Genomic DNA, 24,368 nt, shown 5'->3' on the forward strand with positions numbered 1-24,368 from the left:
ATAGTATAACTGTTGCTCTTCAAATAGGTTTTGTATTTGTGATATGTTATCAGTATCTCAGCATACAGCTTTATTCAGAATTCTTTTGAATATATATTCTATGGGTAATGTTCCATGGCTTGCTGTGCATTTATATATACTCATGAGTATATATACTCATTCTTCTGTTGAGCTTAAGCATGATTAATATGTTTTTATAGGCAGCTTAATGAATTGCTTGAAATAGGAAGTGTCCTTGATTTACCTGCTGCATCATAAAAAGTATGTAGTAATTGCTTAAATTTACCTTTGATTTATAGGCCTTTGCTTTATCAACTCTGATATTATGACTTCCTTTATGATAGCCAAGTTACTCTGGATTAATTCATTTTGGTGGGATATTGTAATACTTGCTGAGTCCATTGTTCATAATGGATATAATTATTTTCATGATCCTTTCTGAGCTCCTGCAGTTGTAATAGAAATAAGTTTTAACTAACAGGACATTCATGAACCATAAGATGTGATGCAGGACTCAATCATTTCCCAAGCCTTGGCTTTGATTTGGGTGGGTGGTGGAAAGAAAGCAGGAGATAAGAGGTGAAGGGTGAGGAAAAATTGCATGGGGGTCATTGGAACCTATAGAAAAATACTATCATAGAAGCTTGTTATCTCTAAATGTGACAGGGGCAGGATATTATTGAAGTTAGGTTTTTTTGAGAGGTGACTGCTTAAATGTACATTCATGCTAAGGCCCAGAGATAATGAAACTGAGTTTGTAGCCTAAAAACCTCCAGATAATTCTCACTTCGAGTGGTGCAACATTTGCTATTTTTATTGTAGTTAGGTCAAAGATTGTGGATAGATGTCCATTTTGAAGAGTTTCCTTTCCAAAAGGTTGTTTATTATCCCTCTGTTGGAGGCTACTACCCCGCAGCTGTGCTGGTTCACAGGTTTTTCTTAATCTTAGATTTTCCTTAATCTGTGCATTGCCCTGCTTTGGGAGGAATCAGCTTGATTAGCCAAAACAGCTGGAATGGATGAGCAGCTGCCTTTTGCTTGAAGCAAGCTGGAAAGTGGGAATACAAGGTCATTCAATGGCATTTTAATGAGGGTGGAAAACTCTTGCAGTGATGACCAGCCAAATGATACCTGTCACAATTTCTTCGCAGTCCTTATGGACCAAGGCAGTTTGATATGAAGTGTTTGGGTTTACCCAAAGTGTTAAGAGTTCCCATTAAAATTACTTAATGAACAGATTTTTTTAAGGGTAGTCTGAATGATGTGGGCAGTGGTGAGCAACTGTGGGTAGTAACACCCTGAGTCAGGACAGCCAGATCTGTCTTTGTCTTTGCACTTCATAGGATCTCAAGTACCTGGGCTTCTTGGTCTCTGACACTGGTAATAAGGGTCTATATGACCATGTAAATTAAATAAAAAATATTCTGTTTAGGTGATCTAGACTATTTAGAAGTAAATTCATTCCAGTAATCCAGCTCAGTATATTAATGGTCTTTAACTTGTGTATGAGAATAAGATTTTCAATTCTTTTTGGAAATAAATTTGTATTTTTGTCTTTCTTCTGATTTTGCACATGAATTTGAGCCTGGAATAATGCAATGTAGCTTTGTGATTCAATATATATGTGTGTGGTGAGAATCCAGCAAACAAACTATTAGTGGGTTTTAATTGACACTATGGTTAGATTCAGTATTTTGCTCTTTTAATAGAGATTACTGAAATAAAAAAGAGCCTTATTTTTAATATATCTGAGTTCTTTTTCCAGGTGGGAACATAATCCATGGACTGCATGTTCAGTTTCCTGTGGAGGTGGTATTCAGAGGAGAAGTTTTGTGTGTGTAGAGGAGACCATTCATGGAGAGATACTGCAAGTGGAAGAATGGAAATGCATGTATGCCCCAAAGCCCAAAGTTATTCAGACCTGCAACCTGTTTGATTGTCCAAAGTGGGTGGCAATGGAATGGTCTCAAGTAAGTTGAAAAGTAATTTGGACCTTTGTTCTTTCTTTCCTAAAGAAAGCCTCCAGTCTTGTGTTACCATGTGTTTATGAGCACAGTGCTATTAGAAAAGTAGAGCCCTGAAAGATAATTCATAATTCTTGCTAAGAATTATGCACTAAGCACTTCTGCCTGATAATCAAAACATTCACGTGTCCGTGTGGAGGAAAATGCATGTAGAATTCTTTATGGCTGTTGAATTCCTGCTTTATGTGGAGGAGAAGTTAGAGACAGAGGTGAGGTCCCTCTGCAATCAGGTCATTTATGTCTCAGTTCTTGATAAATGTAGTATTTCACTGGATATAAGAGCTAAAGGCACGTCTGTCTTAGGGGCTGGCAAGTCTGCAAGGGTGATTTTCCAGCATTCTTGCCTTTCATTACAGTAACAAGAGCATAAGCCAACTTGTCCTGGCTGTGGTTATCTGATACAGCCAGATAGCTCAGCACTCCTATAATTCCTTAGTTCATCCAAATGACATCACTGACACAGAGTGTAGAAACTGCAGCACGCCTGACCCAGCTTTAACTGCAAATGACCACTGTGAGAGGGTGTATTCTCAGTGCACAGCCATCTCTGGTTCAGACTGTTGCCAATCAGATAAGCTTTATAGAACCCCAAGAAATCACTTGCATTTCCAAAACTTAGACTTTTTTTTTCCAGCATCAAGCTTTTCTTTACTCGCTTAGCGATGCAGGGACAAATTCATGTGTCTCCGTGGAAAAACTTAAGTGAGCACATCGTCAGGACTTGTAATTTCCTTTTTAAGAGTATTTGTAAATACAATAAAGAAATGGGGTTGAGGTGGTTGTGTTGTCTCCTGCAGTGCACAGTGACCTGTGGCCGAGGCCTGCGGTACCGAGTGGTGCTGTGCATTGACCACCGCGGGCAGCACGTCGGGGGCTGTAACCCACAACTTAAACTGCACATAAAAGAGGAGTGCATCGTGCCAATACCCTGTTACAAGCCAAAAGGTAACTGGAATTTTGTCTGGGTCTGTTATTGTTTTACATTTTTGTTCAGAGAATTAAAAGCCCCTGGTAACCTTTTTCAGAAATGCCAGAAGCTGGAATTTACTAGGACTTATTTCAGCCTTGGCAGAAACAAGCACTTTAATTATTGGTGCTAGGAAAAGTGCCCTGCTGATATTTTTTGCTGATAATGTGGCCAGACTGTCATGAGGTGAACATGCAAACTAAATCTATACAGTCTGGTAAAGTTGGGAAAACCAGAATAAATGAGGTTAACATGGGGAGGAGGCATTGTTCAATAATACTTAAAATGAAACTCCATATGTATCACCTGGGATCTTGTTTGTTTGCTCTTGTTAAATGTGTGAGCATTCTCAGTGGGCCTCAGCAGCTCATTAAGTTGTAATCAAACCGGTTTTTTCTCTCTTCTCCATTTCTGCATATTTAAAATAAAGAATGGACCTCAAACATCATGAAGAAATTCTCTAGTAAATGTTGTTCTATTATCCAGTTTATTCAAAAGCATTAGATCAATAGGCAATATGAAGGTGAATAATGCTAACATCTACATTTTGCTTTGTATTGGAGGAATTACTGAATGTTTTGGGGGGGGTTTCCTCTACCAGAAAAAAGTCCTGTGGAAGCAAAGTTGCCATGGTTTAAACAGGCCCATGAAATGGAAGAGACCGTAACAGTCTCAGAAGAGCCAACGTAAGTACATTGTCTTTTACAGTGAAGAAACATTCCCAGTGTGTTTTGCAGATATCTGGAATGACTGTTGCTGTGCAGTTTGCTTTGACCGTTGACCCTCCTTGGGAGATGAGTTGTGTTGTGAGCTGTTCCTAATTTTCCATCTCAATTGCTTCTGGAGCTCCTGTTCTGGGTGACACGGAGCTACACTGTTACAGTGTCCTGATATCATTTGAGCAATTCAAAGAAATCCTAACTGAGCCTAATTAAGCCTTAATTAATGCACGTGGAAACATTTCAGCACATATAAATTAAATAAATTCAGTTGTTCTATCCCAGTCGTAGCTGTTACCTCAAGAATGTAGTGGTTGTATTAAAACTTAAGAGGTACTTTGTAGGCTTGCCAGGATTTCCTTGGGGGGTGAGACCAATGTGTAAAGAAAGTGAGAAAAACCTGCTGATCTCTGAGCTTAGCTAATCTGTGGGGGTAAATTGTGCTATTTTACATGTGTATATGTGTGAAATGACATCTGGATTTTGTGAGTCCCCTTAAAAATTGATGAGCATGAACCTTGCAAGTTCTGAGGATGAAAGCATAACTTAAATCCAGCTACACTTGTTCCTGACTCTTATGTTAGGGCATCCATACAGTTGCTTATATCCCCTGTGTACATTTCATGCATACATACATGTATATGTGTATGTTATGTATTAATATATAGTATTTAATTTTCTCTAAGGTTTTCATGAGAGATTTTGAACAGTATTTTGTTGTGCTCTGCAGAATTCTGCACTCTTTTGTAATAATGTCAGTTTGAAATAGTTTAGGTGAGCTTACTGAAGTTCCTTTGGATTTATATTTCTCTGAGAGTGGAGTGTGCCTCTATGCTTATTTTTCGTCTTCCATCTAGCTATTCTTGGTTTTTGGCACACATGTAGCAACAGGTGTGATCATGAGTAATAAAATCTTTACACCTGCACTGACTCACAGAAGAAACCTCTTGCCAAACAGGTGTTTATATAGTTATGGTGACTGTACTTTAAACTTTTCACTGCACTAGCCTCTCAAGTCAAGTGTCAGCCTACTGTGAGCAGTTATTTCACTCTCCAAATTGGTGGCCCTGAATGCAGGCAGGGTAGTAGCAAAGACATAAAAATATAAGTGTGATTGTCGAAAGGGGTGATGCAATCAAATGTGCCTGTTGAATGTCAGCATAGCAGAATAGAGGTGTATGAGGCCACTTCTAAAGAGTGTTCAGCATGAAGCTATAAAGAAAATTATCTCTAGCATTACAAAATCCTGCTATGGCAACTGTGAGCTAATGCAGTTTCTAGGTTTTTAGGGTCCTTCAGCATCAGTCTGACAGAACAAGCAAGGAGGACTGGCGAGGACACAGCATCTGGTTCAGAATGTATATAGAATATAACAGAAATGAGCTGGAAACTTTGTCATGGGTTCCCTTGTACCTTGTCCTGACAAAGGAAGCAGTAATTCACCCTTCCTAGGTATGACAGATGTATTCCACTGCAGCCTCACCATGTGAATGGATCCATGTGTTCGAGTTCCCAGTGTTGTCACACCTGTGCAGTTTTGCAGTTTCCTGAATCTTTCTTCTTCTTCACTTATTCTGGAGACTGAGATGTTTTTCATCTTCCATTAATGATCCTCATCCTGTCCTGAGACCTTCCTTCACATTTTCCAGAAGCATCTTCACCTGAGTCTAAAAGGTTCCTCCAACCACTTCTTGCCGATGACTCCTCTCAGCCATCCTCTCTTTCCTGAGGTGTTGCTGAGGTGCTGTGCTTTCCTAGTCTGGGCATTCTGGGCTCTCCTGGGACCCAGCTCTAACACTGCAGCCAGATTCCCCATTAGTTTAATTTTGCCTGTATTCTGCTGCCAACTGCTCTTACTTTAGTCTTCTAAGGAAGCTGGCAGGTAAGGGGAAATGAGAAATAACTGGTCCCTGACTTCATTCCTTTTTGCAGATTTTCTGTTGGTCATGTGGACAATGGTTTGCAACCAGAGAGTTTCTCCATCAATGCCTTAAACCTAGTGCCCTAACTGCTCTGGTCTTTTCCAGTTAGAGACAGATTTTTGGGTCATAGATTAAGTTTTAAAAAGAAACTGTAGCAGTAAATTACTTTTCTCAGAATAAATTATAACAAGATTTTCCTCTGGTTTGGATCTGTTTAATTTTGTTTTTTTCTGTAATTTACACATGACACAGTGATCACTCATAGCCCACCTCTGCCTAGCAGGACACTTATGATTTCCTTGGTAAAATGCCATCACTTTTAATTTTAGTTATTCTCTTGTCATGCAAACTTAAACCACAATATGAAGTCTCGACTTCTAATACATCCTTTTATTACAACCGTCCTTCTATGCTTTTGTGTGATATTTTAGTTGATAATGAATAAGAGAATAAATGCAGCTGTGTTTTAGAACCCACAAGTGATGGATATGCCAAAAGTAGCTTGTGGAAGATAAATATTTCTGCCGCTGTGGTCTACCACGGCTGGTGTCCTGAATTTACATAGAGGGGGAACGTTCAAAAGCTTCTTTTTTTTATTATTAGCAAAATAAAAAATGACTGTCCTTAAAGTGAGGCCAAGAAAAATGTAGGTCTGACCTTTTTAGTTTTTAGTTGTGGAATGTGATGACAGTTGATACCAATCATTATTTTAAATGTTCTTCCCTCGAGCCTTCTTAGTTACAGTGGGATTCACAGAGAAGATCAAGCAAGTTCTTGCATCCTTTTTATTAGTCCTAAGTTATAGAAATAGACACCTCAACTGCTTTTCAATGTCATGGCTTAGGACAAAGCTGAAATGGTTTCAAAAACTGATACATTTTTTCAGTAATATGAGCTAAAAAGTGATCACTAGGCTTGTGGAGTTGTACTCCCTGGATGTGAAATGCAGTGTCTCTTACAATGGTTCGCACTCATTGTATTGGAGTCATTTTCACAGAAATGTCCTCGCTGTGCCTTTGGTGATAGAGAATTACCCATTTTTCACAGCTCCTTCTCTGAAAACAGGCTGGTGATTTTGTGAAACACAGTAGACTAGATGTTGATAAAACCAGCAGTGTGACTGTTTAGAGCAGTGGTGGTGCTGTAGGGAGGGGCAGGTTGTCAGTGTTGTGGAAGTTCTGCCCCAGTAACAGCCAGCATTTCAGATAATTCAAACTTTTATCCAGGCCCCTTGGTGCACTAGAACTGGAAATATCACAAGAGCAGCCCCTTTTTTTTTTTTTTCAGGATTTAGGCATTTCCTGTCTTTACTGAAAGCAAGAACTACAGGCATGAGGGGAAAAAAAAAGAAACACCGTGTTTTCCAAGTCTTTAGAAAGCTGCAGAGGCCTGCGCTGAGTTCAGTTTTCAGTTCAGATTTGGTTTGGTTGTGTTGGGCTGCTCTGTCCCAGTTTTATCATCAGTAGTTTAGGTCACTGCTTCATTTCCCAGGTCATCCTACTTGGGCTTTTACAGCGTGCACCAGGTGAATGCACATTCCCATTAGCCTTAGACTGGTAACACTGCAGCCTGACGTGCCCTCCACTGCATCTGTCCTGTGTTCATTATTTATACCCGCACAAATAGGAGCATTTTAGTTCTGTATTGCACTGGGAAGAGTGACTGTACAAAAAGGCTGATTTGTGAAAAGCTGAACCTGCTAAAATTTGCATTTTTCCATGCTTTTTTTTTTAATTAGGTGTCTCATCTGCAAACTTAGTTAAAGATCTCAGAAAATTTTCATTTACCACTGTCCTACTCATTATAAATTCCCAATGATCTACAAGGCATTGTAGTACAAGTACTTTGATGCTTCTTAATCCGTACCTGAGATAATTCTGTGTGTGCCCATTGAAGGCAGACTGAGTTTACTTCAGGGAAGTATTGTGCCCTAAGCATTGCCACGTGTATGCTGTGAATGCCACTGAGTGAAAAATACATCACTTCTGAGGCTGGTGGTGTTGGCTTTAATGACCTGTCACAGGCTTTGCTTTTGCATGTTAAATATAAAACAAAAATTGAAAAATATCATATGCCTAAATTAAAAATCCAGATAAAATTCAATTCTCTCATTGTCCAGTCAGTTCCTTGCTCTAATTTTGTATTGGCAATCTTCATTGGCTTCTACTGAAGGTACTTAGTGTGATTTTAACATGATCATCCTTGGAGCAGTTCTATAATTTAGGATTTCAATAGTCATGTGACTGGTTTAGCAAATGCCAAGATAGAATAGAAAGTATTTTGTGTGTTGCATTTTTATCTTGCACTTTACTGAAAAAATATCAGACACTAATATTCAACAGGAAAACCTCAATTATAATATATCCTTAATACAAATAAAAGAAAAAAATGCTTAGAATTTTCTGAGTTTCTTTATAAATCAATTGTTTGCTGAATGAAGTGATTGCTAAGGTTCAAAATTTCCTTTAATTTTTACAGGATTTCAAAAGGATGTATTGTACATTATTGTGGAATGTTTTAATGCACTCAACTAGCAGTACACAAAACTAACACTTATTTCTGGTATGCTGCTGTCATGCTTTTACCAAAACAACTTATGCTTTCAGACTGCAGACTCCTAGGTGTGGTTAGAACACCAACCAACTCTTTTCAACTATAAATGTCCATCAGTTTTATTTTTCCAATTAGGTACATAGCTACAAATGGACTTCAATTTTTGGTGGGTTTTTTTAACACAGAAGGAGAAGAAAGTAGTCATTCTGTGAAGTCTGTGCACACTGGCCTTGATCCAATAAAGCACTTAAGCACAAGTTTCCCTCTGAACACATTATCGTCCCATTGACTTCAAAGCACAGCTAATATGCTTAAAGTTAGGCACATGCTTAAGTGTTTCATTGGATGAGGGTGCTTTTGCCAAGACCACCTTAGGTAGTTTGCATGGCTGCCTTTGAAAAGACTGTGAAGTCTGCTGTTTCAGGGTTAAGCTGATTCTATCTGCTGGAGTAAGAGAAAGCCTTCCTTTGCAGCTTTTCCCATTAGAACTTGTTACCAAGAGCATCTGGACATCGACCCCCAGCAGCTGTGCCCTCGGACTCAGTGGGCTGTTAGGTTGTGCCAGTAGGGCATTTGCTCAGGTTTGAGCACTGTATGCCACAGCCATCCATCATTTTGATAGTACTCTTCCAATAAAAATCAGTATGGTCATCTGCTTGGAAGGTAGTCAGATTTGTGAAGGATGAGCACTTGCAGTTCTCCTCAGTGTGAAGAGGAGCTGGGGATAGCGTACCCTTTACTGAGGTCTGTTGAGGACTATTTAGCTCTAATGAAAATCCTGAGACTGTTCAAAGAAACTTGGATGGGCTTTTATATATTTATCTTTGTAGTAGAGTTGTATAGGTATTTCTTTAACATCTCCTTAAAGAATAACCACTTAACCTGGTAACCTCTATTGGAAATGGGAATAGTCTTTTCCCCCAAAGAAAGTCTGTCTTGGGGTCACAGCCTGGGTGACTATCCCAAGGACTGAGTTGGAGTATCCTTACAGGCTATCCACCCATCTGTTCTCCTTTCCTCTGTTTGATTCTTCCTCTGTGTACACTGGCAAGAAGTTATTGGCGCAAGATGATAAACTGTCCACAGAATCAACCACACTGTAGACATTTTTCTGTGCTTGCTGTGTATGCAGAGCATAAATACTGATTTTTGTCTTACACAACTGTTCTTATATTTGTAAGGGCAGCTTTCCTGCAGTAAAGGAAAGATAATTCTTAATCCAAGATAAGGAGAAAACCTTTGAATACTAATTTGGATCTTTCCTCCCAAATGCATTTTTAACATTTGTCAGATATATCCTCCTATATCTCCTGCTGGTGTTTTAATCATCAGCTGCATTTGGACACATAATAAAGAGCAACTACAACCTTTTGAAACAAAATGTCCTATGAAACTCTGTATTTGATTTCTTACATACCCCAGAGCCACCCAGCATGACTTTATTAATGAAACTCAACCCCTTGACTCTTGTGCCATTTTGAAAATTACTGTCAGTGGCCCTCAAAGTCAGGGAATATGATAACAAAATTACAATCTGTAAAATAAGATTTTACTGTAGTTCATCAGGAGCATAAATGCTTTCTAATAAAAATGATGGATTATAGACTGTTCTGGTCAGACTTCTTTACTGAAGATGAGAGGCTGCTTCCAAGATTGAATCTGAAGAGCAGCCTGTGGTGGTGGGCATTGGAGATAACTGGATTTGAAAAGTGCTCCTCTTCTCTCTCATTGCTAATTATTAGTACAACAGAAGGTGAGGGCCTCTCAGATTTAAGCAGACTGCAAATATACTTTTGGCATATGCCCAAGTCTGTGTACCTGGGGAGCTATTTTATGTTGTATAGAAATATCTTCATGAGTTTCCCTTTTTTTAGCACTGAAGGAGACTGAGGAGACTTAGGTGATATCCTTTTTTCCTCAAAACAGGGTACAGCTTTTCCCTGTTCCTCATGATTCTTTCCTAGATCTTTTGTGAATTTTGGTAAATGGCTTGGGATGGGAGGCAAGTGAAAGACTGAAGACACTTGACTCTGCATTCTGTTTAACCCTCAAATAGTATAATGTGTTGTCTGCTCTGTGTACAAACGCCCTGTACACACACAGACACAACTACATGGAATAAAATGACAGTGTTTCTGCTGCACTGTGATTATTTACAGGTTTATTCCTGAGCCCTGGTCCCCGTGCAGTGCCACGTGTGGCAGTGGTGTACAGGTGCGAGACGTGAAGTGCCGAATCCTTCTCGCGTTTACTCAGACCGAGGTTGAGCTGCCTGAGGAGGAGTGTGAAGATGAGAAGCCACCAACAGAACGAGTCTGTCACCAGGTGTCCTGTGACAGTGATCCTGTCCCCTACACACCAGAATTTTCACATGCTGAAGATGGCAATGTGATTTACGACTGGGAATACATTGGGTTTACTCCTTGTTCAGCCACGTGCCTTGGAGGTACCTTTATTTATTTATTTATCCTGAGTTGTAAGAATTTGGCATTGTTTGATATTGTTGGGTCTTCTGTTAGGGTTACCCTAAAGTAGCTACACTGATCTGTAGGAAAACATGCAGCTACAAGCTTTAACATATTTCTTGGCTATCCATGGAGTATTTCAAACTACTTTGTTTCATTTATCAAACACTGACTTTATTTGGTTAAGCGACTTGCTTTAGTCTTGCTGCTGCAGGAGCCTCTGCCAGGTAGTCAGTGGTACCAGCATGTTTGATGCATCAGTGCTGGGAATATTTAGATGACCTATCTTTTCCTAGGAACTGAAAGTGTACGATTACAGAGCTAAAATTCCCACGTTTATTCTTTATCTTCCAAAATGCTGCCATTTTCTGCAGTAAAGTAGGAATACAAAGTTTTAATTAGGGAGACTTGCTTTCAGCCTTATGAGCACGAAGATCAAACAGGAGTTAGTTTCGGTCTTGGTGCTCTCTATCCCTCCACAGGAACTCTGTGCCATACATCTGTCTGCAAGTAGTTAGGCACATTCCTTTTTGGATGTAATCGAATCTCCTTGTCGTCCTAAGTACATGTTACTAGACAAGGTTGCTACTACATACTGTACTTTGGGACCAAACACAAGTGAGTTATGAAGTGTTAAGTGGAGGCAGTGGAATTGTGAACACACCTATATATGACAGGACCACTGACATCAGTGGGAAGTGAAGACAGTTGTACCCATAGAAGAAATAAAAAATGTAGAAAAGAGGAGAACAGAAACAATTGGAAGCAGAGAGCTAGATAGAGCTCACAGACAGCAGCCTCTCTTGTGCTGTTCACCAGTTCAAACCTGGAAGGCAGAAGCTGGGAGGGATGCCCCAGAATGGGATCAGCAGGATGGTAAGTGATGGATAGTGCCTCCTTTATCAGTTACTACTGCTGTTTACTGAGGGGGTTGATCCATAGGAGTAACAGCACATGTGATCATAAAAGCTGAAACATCCCATTCCCTGCACTACCTGCAGTGGGCATTATGACTAGCAAGGGAGGAGAGACTGTAGTCCAATTAAGTATAAACAGGAGATGGAAGTGACAGCTATTGTGACTGTCTCTGTTTCTTTTTTTAAAGAGAGAAATGGTTCTAGAAATAAGGAAATAAGGAGGTGTTCTAAAACTCCAAAGTTTTTGAACTTTGAGGATGTCATCAGATATCTAGGTTGAAATAATCTCTAGTCTTTTCCTGCTGTTGCACATGTGCATGTTTACATTGCCTGCATCTTCATAGGTGTTTGTCCATGCATAAAGCATCCACTTGCCCTTGGTGTGCAAGCTGATTGTAATTAAAGGAGCCTGTACTGAATACAGTAGTTTCATCTGAGGGAATTTCAAAATAACTGATGAGCAGAATCTTATGTTGACTTCTGACCGTTTCATGAATTTGGTAGGTTCTCTGACCTAGAATTGTCCTGTAGGTGTTCATAGTAATCTAAACCATTTGTTTGATATGCAGTAGAAATTACCCACTTGAAGAAGTTTGAAAGACAATATCTGTTTGTGTTCTTAAGACTTCTGTGGTATCATTGGTACCGTGTCTAGACATTTTCCTTATGTGATGCTCCAGGGAAAAGTGGGAAGTTGTCAGGGTGTTTTATCAATGAACAGCTTCAGCAGCCCCTGTGCTGCTATGCTAGTTAGGTACCAGTGATTTTTTTCCTTCTATCAGTTCTGGTCTTCTGGCTGCCTTGGCAAAGGCTTTCAAACAGACCAAAAATTACCTGCCGATAAATAGTTTTAAGGGAACCAGACATCTCTTCTGTTTCCAACTTATTGCAATGTACTAACTAATGATCTCACTGTCTACTATTTTTCCATTGTGTAGTTCAAAGGAGCTGATCCATTTCTGCTAAGTTTTATGTTCAAATTTCATTTCAATTAGATGAACTCTTTCGTTACAAGAAATAAATGTTGTCTGAGTTTGGAATATCCCAGTGTAATGTAAATTGTATTAGGTACTTTTTCTCTAGTATGTACGTATCTAGCAGTGGCTATTAAAATAAATTCCTGTGGATTTCTGTATCCTCAGAACTCCCTACCCCCATTTCTTGGTGCTTAACTCTCTCTGAATGAGGGAAAAGTCTGCAGGGTCTATGTAGGCTGGAAGCTTTATAGCCACTATTTGAGCAAGGTCCGAATCTCTGTTTCAGAGCTTGTCACTTGCACCTTTTTTTTAATCCTCATACAGACTAGACTTGTAATTCAAAGTCCTCTCTGGTTTCTCTGCGAAGCAGACGAAAAACTGCAGATGGAAACACTGGGGTTTTTCAGGTATTAGAGTTACAGAGCAATCTGCAAGGCAATATCAAACATCATCTTTCCAGTTCCAGAGCAGTAGTAACATGAGTCTTGGGTCATTTTTGTGCTTTCTTCACCAAACCTGTGTGCACAGCACTTGGAGGGCCATACAACTTGCAGCTTTCCAGAGCAGCTGTTGTGTTATGGCTGTTAGCATAATTAATGCTTCTTTCATCAGTCTTTTCATGAGTGCAAATGGAAGTTGTTGGGTCCTGTTTGTCATAAGGCAGATACCACCTTTAATATCCATAGGAAGCTCTGTAACCATCCCGAAAGCTAAAGATCTGTTTTTCCTTCAGTGCCTGAAGAAATCCCAAACTGACAGTAAGCCAGCTGTGTGCTTGGGGATCTCAGGATTTGCCTCTATTTTTCCGGAATGTTTGTGGGGGTTTCTTCAGTTTTGTTTTAGTTTTCTTTTAAATCTGAATAACTTTGGCCCTGGTGCGAGAGCCCCCAACATAAGTTTAATTCTCATAATATCTTCAGTAGAGAATTGTTATCAGAATAAAGAGTACGCCTGAAATGTTTTTGTTGTATTGTATAGTATTTATTTAGTTTTGTCAATCATTTAACTATTCAACGGTATTTTAAAGGGATGTTTTCCATTTTAAAAATATCACTGAACATTTTCTTGTTTAAATATACCTTCAGTTGCAAGAGGCGGAATTTGGTTGTTAAAAGCAATTATTATTATTATTTATACTCCATATGCTTTGGAAATTATGATTTGAGCCCCCTTAAGTAATTACACTGGCCTAAAAATAATGTGATTAAATAATAAATAACATAGGCACTTCCTATTATTTCCTCTATAGTCTGTGGCTTTGGAAACATTAGGGTGCAGTCAAGTCGTGCTTTTGGGCTTTTGTCTGGACCATAAGGGCTAAAAGTTTACCATTTTATTTATGAGAAACCTGAGGTTCTTAGAAATGGATTCTAGCCAAATTTAAGGGCTCTAAGAAAAACAATGACCTTTCTGATACTCACATATAAAGCTGAGAGCATTTGCTCTCAACTTGTGTTGTAGTCAATTTGATAACTGTAACTCATATGACTGGTTTCATTAATGGCAGATACTGTTTACTCTTTTACAGAAGTTTAAAACAGATTTACAGAGAGGCTCAGGGGTTGGCATTTCTTCAGCTGTTAGTACATATTATTAAGCAGCCACCAAACTGAAACTATCTGTCCTTCCTCTTCCAGGTATAGAGAATAGATCCACCCTCTTACCTTTTGCACAGCAACTTTTGAGCCCTGTTTTCTTTGTACTCTAAAGGAGGCAGAAACAAAAATTCTGGGCTTTTCTCAAGCATTTTGATCTTTTAACACAGCTTCGTGCACTGTGTATTTCAATGCACTGAAAAGATTGTAAAAGAATGTAAATGTATGTGGTTTGAATGCTGGGTTAAAATAGAAAATATTCTGTTTCATGGAATAGTAGGGTAATTACTACAATAGTGCATCAGATTACTGTAAAAATACTTAATGCTCCCTGCTGCATACATAATGTTTTAGTTAAATTATCTACTATGTTTATATTATAAGCCAAGAAAATCATACATATAAAACTTTGCTTGTTTGAATAATAGATTTTTCCGCTTTCCAATTGATGTAGAGTAAGAAATTTATCAGTGATTGAAGTTCTCAACTAATGGAAAATTATAGTTTGGGGTGAGAAATCTGATTAATTGTGAAGACATTCAAGCAAATGTAACATCAAATAAGTGCGGTTATTTATTGAATAGAGCTCTTGAACTGAGAACTAAGGAACAGGAAGGGAGTGTTCAGTAGGTATTTAACAACTCTTTAGTATCTCTTTTGTACTTCCAGCATCAAAACAAGGTGTAAGTTTTCTTTCAATAAGGCCACTGTGGGAAAGAATTGCTACTGCAATTTGTGCTCTCTACTTGACTCAAATGAAATACACACCACATATCAACATTTCCTTCTCTAATACAATTAAAGCTGCACAGGTCGTGCTACAAGGCAGGAATGGCTTAATGAACTCCAGGTGGCAATTTGCAGTGAAAGCCCATCAGCTGGTATGACGTGCCTTTTGTTCATTTGGCTGGCCAATTTAGCTTATATAACACCAAGATAAAAAGTCCCCCTGGGATTATTGCCAATTTAGATGGTCTGAAAGGAATCTTGCTTCATTCCTCTCCTTTGTGTGAGATATTAAGAAGATACAACCCATTGCAACCTGTTCCAGAGCAGCAGCACCACCTTAGAGCGCAGTTTTCCCACAGGATCACAGTGAGGTCAGCAAAGCTGAAGGTTGGTCACATAGGGTAGATTTTGACCTAAAATAGAGATTATATGGATGCTTGACATGGTCTTGATTGCTCTTCAGGTAATGCCATTCTGTTTCTGCTGGAACACAGTTTCTAAATCCTTACTTCCCTCCTGTAGGCAGTTGAATTTGCATTTCCTGTGTAAGGGGAAAGGGAAGCTGCTCCTGTTTAAATATTTGATTCTCCTCGTTGTCAATGTGCAATAGAAAAAAAATTATGTCTACTGGTTTGTCATCTTTGGGCATTTTCATGTCTGCATTATGGTCATGGTATTTGTTGTTAAATATTTATTTTCAGCCTCACTAGTAAAATAGTTTTTCCACAGTTTGTGTGTTCTACTTAAATGTAATTATCAATACTTTGATACAAGAGAACTGAATGGGTTGTCAATCATATTTAAGGTCAGGTCTTTTGTTCTATAAAAATTCATCACTTTGTAGATGTAGTCAAAACATTTATATAACAAGGTCTTTCTGAACTGAAAATGAGTCCCAGAGGGGATCTCGAGGTGTACCAGAGAGCCTGAAAGAAATTGGAATCCATGTTATTCTGAAAATCACTGCTGGTTTACCCCTGCTGAAGTGTCTGAAGTAGCTGGACTGGCTCAAGTGCTGCAGGGAGGGACTGTGGCTTGGGCTGGCTGATACACTGGACTAAGTCAGAATTATTTATAGACAGAAGGAACAGCTTTGGTTTATGAAAAGAATGACAGTGCTCGTGTACAGGAAAGAAATATGGGTCATTGGCATGGAGGCAGAACTTTGAGCGTGGGGTGTTTCATGGAGCCCGCTGGGATCAGAATGGCTGATGGTCAGCGGTGACAAGAAACTGCTCATTGTGCATATTTGACACAGAATCAGGAATAGTTGTAGCAGCTTTTGTGGTGTTGTTTTGAGGTAATGTCATAGGTGATACTATGAAGTGGTTAGTGAAAGTTTCCAGTTAAAAATGCAGCTCTCTTTGAAACCTTAGGAACTGGTCATAAGAAAAGAAATATAACCTGCTGCAGAAAATAAGTTCCTTACAAAATCACTGGAGATAAGTGAGAGATCAGAATGAAATGGATTTAAATTCTCTGAAACTGTAACTCTTTTTACCTGGAAACAACAAAATAGGTATCTTTTATTATTTCAGTGCTTTTTTTGTTCTATCAGGTTATGATCATTAGCATTGCTTGTATAGAACATCCCAGATATACAGAATCCCCCAGGCACATCACAACCATCTTGTATTTCACGTGCATGGGAGTGAGCTTTGAAACTGAGCAAGGTTTTCATACTAAAAAAATACGATATAGAAAATTGGATAATTACATAGGTTTAAAATAGAAGTAGTTCACAAAATGTGTATTCACTAAGCTGACTTGTTCTAAAGGAAACTAATATTACATTTCATTTTGACTCATAGAAATTTGAGTATTAGTAATCTTTCATGCTTCAGTAATAAGATCCAGGTAGCTGCAGATCAGAAGGTGCCAAGAATGGTCACGAGTGAGGAAAGCTCTGGGCTGGGTCAGATTTGCTGCCTTCAGCAAAACTGTTGCATCTCTTGGCCACTGTGAGAATGGCTGACTAAACATAGAACCTTTCTCCTGACTAGAGTTTTGCAGGTTTTCTGCAGTTTTTAATAACAATTTTTGCAGATCTTTAGCTTAAAGGCAAGTTAAGTGAGAAGGAATCACTTTTACCCTGATTTTGGCAATGAAAGTAGCAGTTGGCTTAGGATCATTACAGAACCAGCAGATGTAGCCTCTGATAGTGTCTTGACAGACAAACCTATTTTCTGTTGTTTTTCAGAGAGGTAGAATGTCAAATCAAGCCTTTTAAATATCACAGAAGTTCAAGATATAATTCACAAATATCTTTTGAGCATTAAATATATAAACCTTCTCTCTGTGTTCCTTTTTGAGATGTTATTTTAAGCCTTCTATCCAGTTCAATGTTCCCAGCTTTTTTACTGAGTATTATTCAAGAGTAAGCTTTACAGGAATCTCTTCCACCTTCACTGTTACATGAGTGTTTTCCTTTTGAATTCAGGAACACAGGAAGCCATTGCAATGTGTCTGCACGTAGAGACAAAACAAGGTGTCAACGAAACCTTGTGTGACAATTCCAAGAGACCACCACCAATGACTCGTACTTGCAACACGAAGCTTTGCCCTCCGAGGTACATTGTAATAATGAAACCATGTCGTGGCAAAGAAGTGGTTAATATGACTTAAATAAACATTGGCTTTCTCAGAAAAGGTTCAGATTGCAGAGCTGTGGTCATACCTTGGGATGAAATTTCACTACTTCTGTTTTAAACAAGGTTTTGGGATTGGAGTGTTTTTCTGGTCTTGTTCACTCCTTTTCCACTCTTCACGTCCCACTAATAAAATAGGGGACATTTTCTGAAATGAATCTCTTCCGTGTTGAATGTTTGCCAGAGATGGAGGAAGAGCCTTAACTCTTCTAGTGGTAGAAAGAAAATTTTGAGGATATTTCATGAAGAAACAGAATATTTCCTTTCTATCCTTACCAAATGAAAAAAAAATTAAATCAGGATTAAAATGTACCTTCATTTAATGCTTAATTAAATAGTTATGGCTTCTTATGTTTATTTGGAGATTCTGGGGAAAGAAGAAACCCATTCCAAATTCAAGAAAACCTCTAGCTCATTTGGTCACTTGAAAGGACCATATGTGAAATTTTGACGTGCGCTGCCTTATTTACCCACTTTTGATCTCTAACATCCCTGATCCTTTGCATATTGTTTCTATGTGTTTGCAGAAACCTGCTCTTGCTAAATGTAGGCAAGAAGTTAACAGGAACAGGATGTTTTATAGAAAAAATGTACACATTTAAAGGAAGTTTTGCAAATGTAAGAAAGATCTATTTACATATTTATGTTTATAAATGTAAACGTCAGCAGGTTGCCAACAGGCTGCTTTTTAAGAGGAGCACTCTGAAAGGAAATGTTAGAATTTGTCTGAAAATTACTCTTTATTAGTTAATAACTTCTGCATTTGCTTGTTACCTGCAAGTTTTTAAATCCAATTTATAATTCTGTTTCAGCCAAACCAAAGGGGTGTTTTAGCCACTAATCAATAACTGTGCCTGCAGTTGTGTTTTTTGCTAGGCCCTCTTTGGGCAGGATTGCTCCTTCCCCAGTCTGAGGTGTGTTGCTGAAAGGTGATCCTTTGGCTGTGTTGTTGGAACAGGTGGCAAAGCGGCCCCTGGAGACGCTGCTCGGCGACCTGTGGCGTTGGGATACAGACACGAGACGTGTCCTGCCAGCAGCCCGGAGGATCTGCTGTTGCTGCTGAAGAGTGCAAAGACCAAAAGCCTCATTCATTACAAGCTTGCAACCAGATTGATTGTCCACCTGTTTGGCACGTTGAGGAATGGCAGCAGGTATGACGGGGTTACGGGAGAAGTTTAAATGTGCTCCTCTGGACAGGGACTTGAAACACTCTAGTACAGAAGGTAGTTCCCCACCTTCTGTGTGTAAGTGTTTCAACTTATGTCCTTAGAACAAACTAACCCAGGGTCAAAAGTACTGCTTCTGACTGTTGTGCCAATGGGTAGTCACAGGATGTCCCTTTTAAGATTTCAGAAGGATATCAGTTACTTCAGGCATCATCTCTCTCTCTATACTCTACAAACACAATAACCTGCTTTTTTCTTCTTTTTCCTTGTAACTTTTTTCTTTTTTCTCTTTTTTTTTTTTTCTTTTTGTGTCTCAAGGGCAGTTTCCTAAGCTCCCACCAGATACATTAACTGGTGAGGGACATAGGCATATCTGTGTGTAAGATGCATGTTTTTCTTCAAGATTTGTATTACTTGCTTGCATCTAGGTCGTACGTTTGATTTTTGAACTCAAGTTCTCATAATCTCTAATATATTAAATATTTTAACAGAAGAATTTTTTGTGCTGCTTGATTTTTTTAATTGAAAGTAGATGTTATTTTTCGAGGGGGGAGGGTGAAACTTGCAGTGTTTGAATACCACAGCAGTGTGATGGTGAGCACAGATGTCCATGCAGGTGTAAGTGCTACGTTTTGTTCTTCTCCTCAGTGTTCACGTACTTGTGGAGGAGGGATTCAGACCCGCACAGTGTACTGTAAGCAGCTGTTGACAGATGGAAGTTTCCTGAAACACTCTGATGACACCTGCCAGGAACCTAAATTGCCGACTAGTAAACCATGTGCAAAAATTGATTGTCCTCCTCAGCTGGTCTTTGGAGAATGGTCCAAGGTGAGCAAACCTCAGCAACGGTGAACCAAAACCCTCAACGGCAACATGAGCTCTAAAGATTTCTGCTTGGGTGAATAAGATGTTTGGAGCAATAAATTGACAGGGCAGCTGAGGGTTTCACAAGGCATGTGCCTGCACTAAACTGTTCGTGCAGTTGCTGTTCATCCGTGCCTACAAAACAGAGTGATCACAGCCACTGCCCTGAGTGGTGTTTCAGTTGCTGAAGGACAGACTGTAAAGCACAGCATTCATTCTACTAGACGTGTTTACCTATCAATTATTTCATGGTGCAACTTCCAAAAGGCAAATCTTTGCATTATCCTGGAATGCGTCCTCCTTCTTTCACGTTTAATGCAAGCTTGCCACCACTCCCCATTCAAAAAGATTTAGAAAAGTGAATTTAGAAGCTACAATTAGAGGTCAAGGCAATATGAGATCAGAGAGAGGGCTGAGAGACTTGACAAAGCCTGTTTTAGAACCTGCTGAATTGTTTCTCTCATACCAGATCTCATTGCTCTGTTCTGCCCTTGGTTGGACATAAAGAAATACTGGTCTGTCATTTTAATTCCTGAGTTGCTTGCTGGAAAAACTCTTTTTATTCTTATTGTCTGGAAAAATGGAAGTAGTCTAATCACTAGATAAAGCACTGAAGCAGAGCACGTGAAATCCCTCTCAGAACTAAAAATTAAAAAACCCCACAACAATACAAGCTAGTTTAATATTAGCATGTGTGGCGTGGGACACCAAGCTTAGCTTGTCTGCATCCTTCCTTTCACAGTGCTCAGTAAGCTGTGGTGTTGGAATCCAGAGAAGGAAACTTGCCTGCCAAAACCTGACAGCAAAGGGCCAATATGTCACATTAAATGGATCAATGTGTAGTGGTCTGTCTCCTTCACTGCTTGTAAGGTCTTGTCAGATGAATGCCTGCAACAGTAAGTATGTTACTTTATCTGGTTTCTTGCTGATTTGGAATGATCTATTTAAAAAGAGAAATCTGTATACATGTAAATTCACTCATGTGCCTACACTTACACAACATTGCTCATCTGGCACAAACTGTCATAATTACTAGACCAGTAATAACATGATTTTTTTTTTCCTGCCAGTTAGAAACATAGGTTATTGTCTCAAGAAGCAGTTTTTGAATACATTTTAAGGTACATAGCTCTCACCTTCATATTTACCCGTATTTGATCTGATTTTTCCTTTGTCATTTACTCTATTCCAACTAAAAAAAAAAAATCCATAAATTGACTATAAATTACAAAAGGCATTAGAAAAGATAAGAATCCAGTTCTGCCTTGTCTTTTCACTGTACATTTGTATTACACTGGACATTTCGCTTAGCATGGTGGAATTCAAAACCTGAAACTCTGTGCCAGTGATAATTTTCAGTATAATTTCTATCTTTCCTTGTAGAAATTGGAATCCCAGTCTCATGAGCTTTGCAGGAAGTAAGGACAGTACAGGAACTTCTCAAAAAATCCAATATTTTCTTGCTGTCTAAATAAGAACCTTTTCAGAAAGATTGTCAATAGAAATTGTATAATTTGGGCAGAGTTGGGTTATGATACTGATGTAGTTACACTAATTGCATGTCTGTAACACCAGTGGAAATACCTCTCTGATACAGAGTATGTTCAATTACACACACTAATTTGGAATAGACAGTTCTAAATGCAGGTTCCTTGTGTCTGAACCTGTGCTCCCCTTCCTTTATAAAGGAGAGCATTGGTTTGCAGGTTTGGGGAGCAGGGTGCTGAGAAGAAAGGAAGAAAGCAGAGCTTTTATTTTTCATCAATGGCCTGATTTTTATCACAGATCAGATAGATATGTTTTGACACAACTCATAGAGCTGTCAAGAAATAGCTACTTTATACATTTTGAAGCTTTGCTTTAAAAATTATTCACAAAACAAAATAAGAAATAGAATGATTACTGATTCATACATAATATGAAACTTCTTTTCCTGGCCTGCATTTCAGATTAACATGCCAAAATCCTGAGGTTCAAAACTCCACTTTAAATAAAGCCCTGTGGACTTTCAGGAATGTCCTTGGCATAAGGTTTAATAAAATATTTTGAGCTGCATATCTATCTGAATTTAATTAATTGTGGATAGTTGAATGGCAGTGTAGCTGATTTGCAAATTGCTTAGCTCAGACTGATATAAAAGTTACAATGTCAGCTTCCAGCACAGTGCCAAGAGAGCAGGACAGTGGACTGCAGAGGGAAGCCATCAGACTGGATGGGTGCAGATCGAAGTCACAAAGAGAATCACTGTCATCCCCTTCCACGTCCACAACCCTTTGAGTGAGGGAGCCCTCACAGCTCAGATTTGCCTGGCAATTCTCCTGTCAGGAGGGCAGGGGAAGGTGTGAGGCATGCCTGTACATGTAGCTCCAGTTTGGCCCTTGCAGAAGGAGCCAGGGCAGGAGCAGCAGCAGGCTTTGGATTCCCAGGAAGATACAGGAGGGGCATCTCCTCCTCCTGCAGCTGTGGGTTCAGGTTGCCTTGAGGTGGGAGTGAGTAGAAGGCAGGAACAGAGGATGTCCTTGGGATGGGCAGGCAGTGAGCTCAGTGAGCTCTACATGGAGTGATGTGGGCTGGGTGAGGAGCAGTGTGGGGTGAGGTGTGGAGGGGTGTGTGCTGTTGGAGGTTCTTGCCTTTGTGAGTGGTTTCTGAATGTGCCTCCTTGTGAGATGATGCTTCTGTGGCTCTAATGAGTGCCTTCTTTTTTACTGTCTCATGACAGTGCTGAGTCATTTTAGACTTAATCTTTTACCCTGAGACTAGTAATCGTAGCTGTTTTCTGACTTAATAGTGCTTATTAAGTAGAAACATTCCTGACTCTGGGCTCTGAGAAATAGGAAATAACAGCAGTCTAGCCCTGAGGTCACCAGGACCTGAAACCCTACTGAAGCTGTTCAGGACTATTGGAGGTCACAGATGCAGATGGATTTGTATCAGGTGATAATGAGGTCCAATGGCTCCAGCAAGCAGGATTTACCTTTACTCTCACCCTCTGTTACCTCAGCAGCTGCAAGATTGGATGACAGTAAGGATCCAGAGAATGCACACTTATGTAGCCTCATACATTCATATGACCTTATGTATTTGTATGGCCTGCCATCCACAACTCTGAACTTTGTTTCACACCGAGCCTTGCTCACCAGTCACCAGTAAAACTAAACACACCCTTTAGTGTTGAACTGCTAATGAGAGTTAGTGGTCTGTCTTTTTTTAAAAAATGAAATGGATGAGACTTGTTAACATATTTATAAGTATGCACTGGGTTTAATTCCATGTTGGAATAACTAGTGTAAACAGACCACAGCCTGAAGTATTTTAATTTGTGTGTTTAAAGTTACACTTACTGTGTCTGCAAGTTGGATTTTGGAAATGGAAGATCTAATACTGGAATGCTTCCCTGAAAATAAATATTTGGGGTCCAATAACTTATTAAAAACAGGACGCTACTTTAATAATTTTTGTATACTGAGTGCCTAAAGCAATTTATTTGTTGTACCACGTGAAATGGTTGAGGGAACCATGTATCTGGATAACAAATCCCAATTTAAAAGCTGTGTAATTTTGAAACCATGATATCCCCACAGGTCTGAACTCATTACCCAAAACATTGAAAATAACCATTTTGTTTTATAAGCATGAGAATGTACTCTAGGGTGTAGTTCCTACAGTGTACACACTTATTGAATGCTTGAAGCATTTAGCTTTTCACCTATTTCTTCACAATGTATTTGAAGCACATGTATATGTAAGAGGCATGCAGCTTTTCAAATATCATTTGTGTGCCATCAGTGTAGTTGTCTTTATATTTAAGTACCTACCAAATGGAATAGTAGTACTGATTTCAGATGCAGACATGCATGGTCTGTGTGTCCATTTCCTGGTGGCTCATCAGCTCATTCTGCAGGCTCTGAGTTTTCTCTGTCACATACCAAAAGGCTTGGTCACCAAACACAATTGGGTTGTTTTCTAGCACCAACATCAGTGTTTCCTGACTCTTCCCATCTGGCCAATGTCACCTTGCATGGAAGAGCTCAGAAGTTCGTGCCCTTGCTCCACACCTCCTCCTGCAGTGCTTTGTTCCCTACCTGCCCGGTGCTCTCAGTCAGATTAGTTCTGCTGATCAAAGCAGGGCACAGTGGTTGCCAGCAGTGAGTCAGCACAGTGGTATCCAAAACATTGCAGTCTCCAGTGTGCCTACCCAGGCACTACTGGGAAAGCCTTTTTGGTGGTATTCATCCAGGCAGCTCCCTAGAAACCTTCCAGCATCCAGGTGCCTGCAGTACAGTGCAGTAGGAGCTTTGTAATACCCAGTGTCTCCATACCCAGCCTGCATGAAGCTTTGTGCTGTTATTGCCTGCTTTTGTCAGCCCATCTGATTACTGTATTCAGCCTCTCAAACTTTTGCCTTATTTCTCTATTTCCTCGCTTCCCCACCCTCCTTTCTTGGCACAACACTGTGAGCAACTCGTCTTTCAACCCAAAGAAATTACCCTCAGCCAGTGAGAACAGGGCGGCTTTGCCTGCTGCATGTACTGTGTCTTCATTGACTGTTTCTGTCACCTCCTGCATCGCTATCAGTTTGGCTTGACTCAGACAACCAGCAGGGCCAGCCAACAATTTAAATCACAGTCAAGGGGAACCTTGCTTTCTGGATAGGTTTTGTTTCATTTAGGTCGTTCTGCACTCAACAGTGCTCAAATGTGGGGAAACTGATAATGTGTTCACATTTTTTTTTATTCAGTTTTTTCATTCCCATCATGCCTAGCCTTTCTGAGGCAGCAATAGGAAGTACAGAGGTAATAAAACCATAATAGGATCATTTATA

At 39.5% G+C, this 24,368-nt stretch overlaps 1 protein-coding gene across 8 annotated transcripts in view; it reads left to right on the forward strand.

The window, feature by feature from the left end:
* The window catches only part of ADAMTSL3 (ADAMTS like 3), a 180,268-nt gene that overhangs the window by 127,837 nt on the left and 28,063 nt on the right, over positions 1–24,368 (forward strand). For all 8 annotated transcript variants that reach the window (XM_027688806.1, XM_027688812.1, XM_027688810.1 and 5 more), the window contains 8 exons: positions 1,766–1,970; positions 2,822–2,969; positions 3,593–3,677; positions 10,345–10,631; positions 17,309–17,438; positions 18,475–18,667; positions 19,331–19,510; positions 20,289–20,442. In XM_027688806.1, coding sequence (XP_027544607.1) covers positions 1,766–1,970; positions 2,822–2,969; positions 3,593–3,677; positions 10,345–10,631; positions 17,309–17,438; positions 18,475–18,667; positions 19,331–19,510; positions 20,289–20,442 — 1,382 coding nt within the window. The remainder of the gene's footprint in view (positions 1–1,765; positions 1,971–2,821; positions 2,970–3,592; positions 3,678–10,344; positions 10,632–17,308; positions 17,439–18,474; positions 18,668–19,330; positions 19,511–20,288; positions 20,443–24,368) is intronic.

Source organism: Neopelma chrysocephalum, unplaced genomic scaffold (genome assembly GCF_003984885.1).
Source record: "Neopelma chrysocephalum unplaced genomic scaffold, ASM398488v2 Primary Assembly neopelma1_75, whole genome shotgun sequence".
NCBI lineage: Eukaryota > Metazoa > Chordata > Aves > Passeriformes > Pipridae > Neopelma > Neopelma chrysocephalum.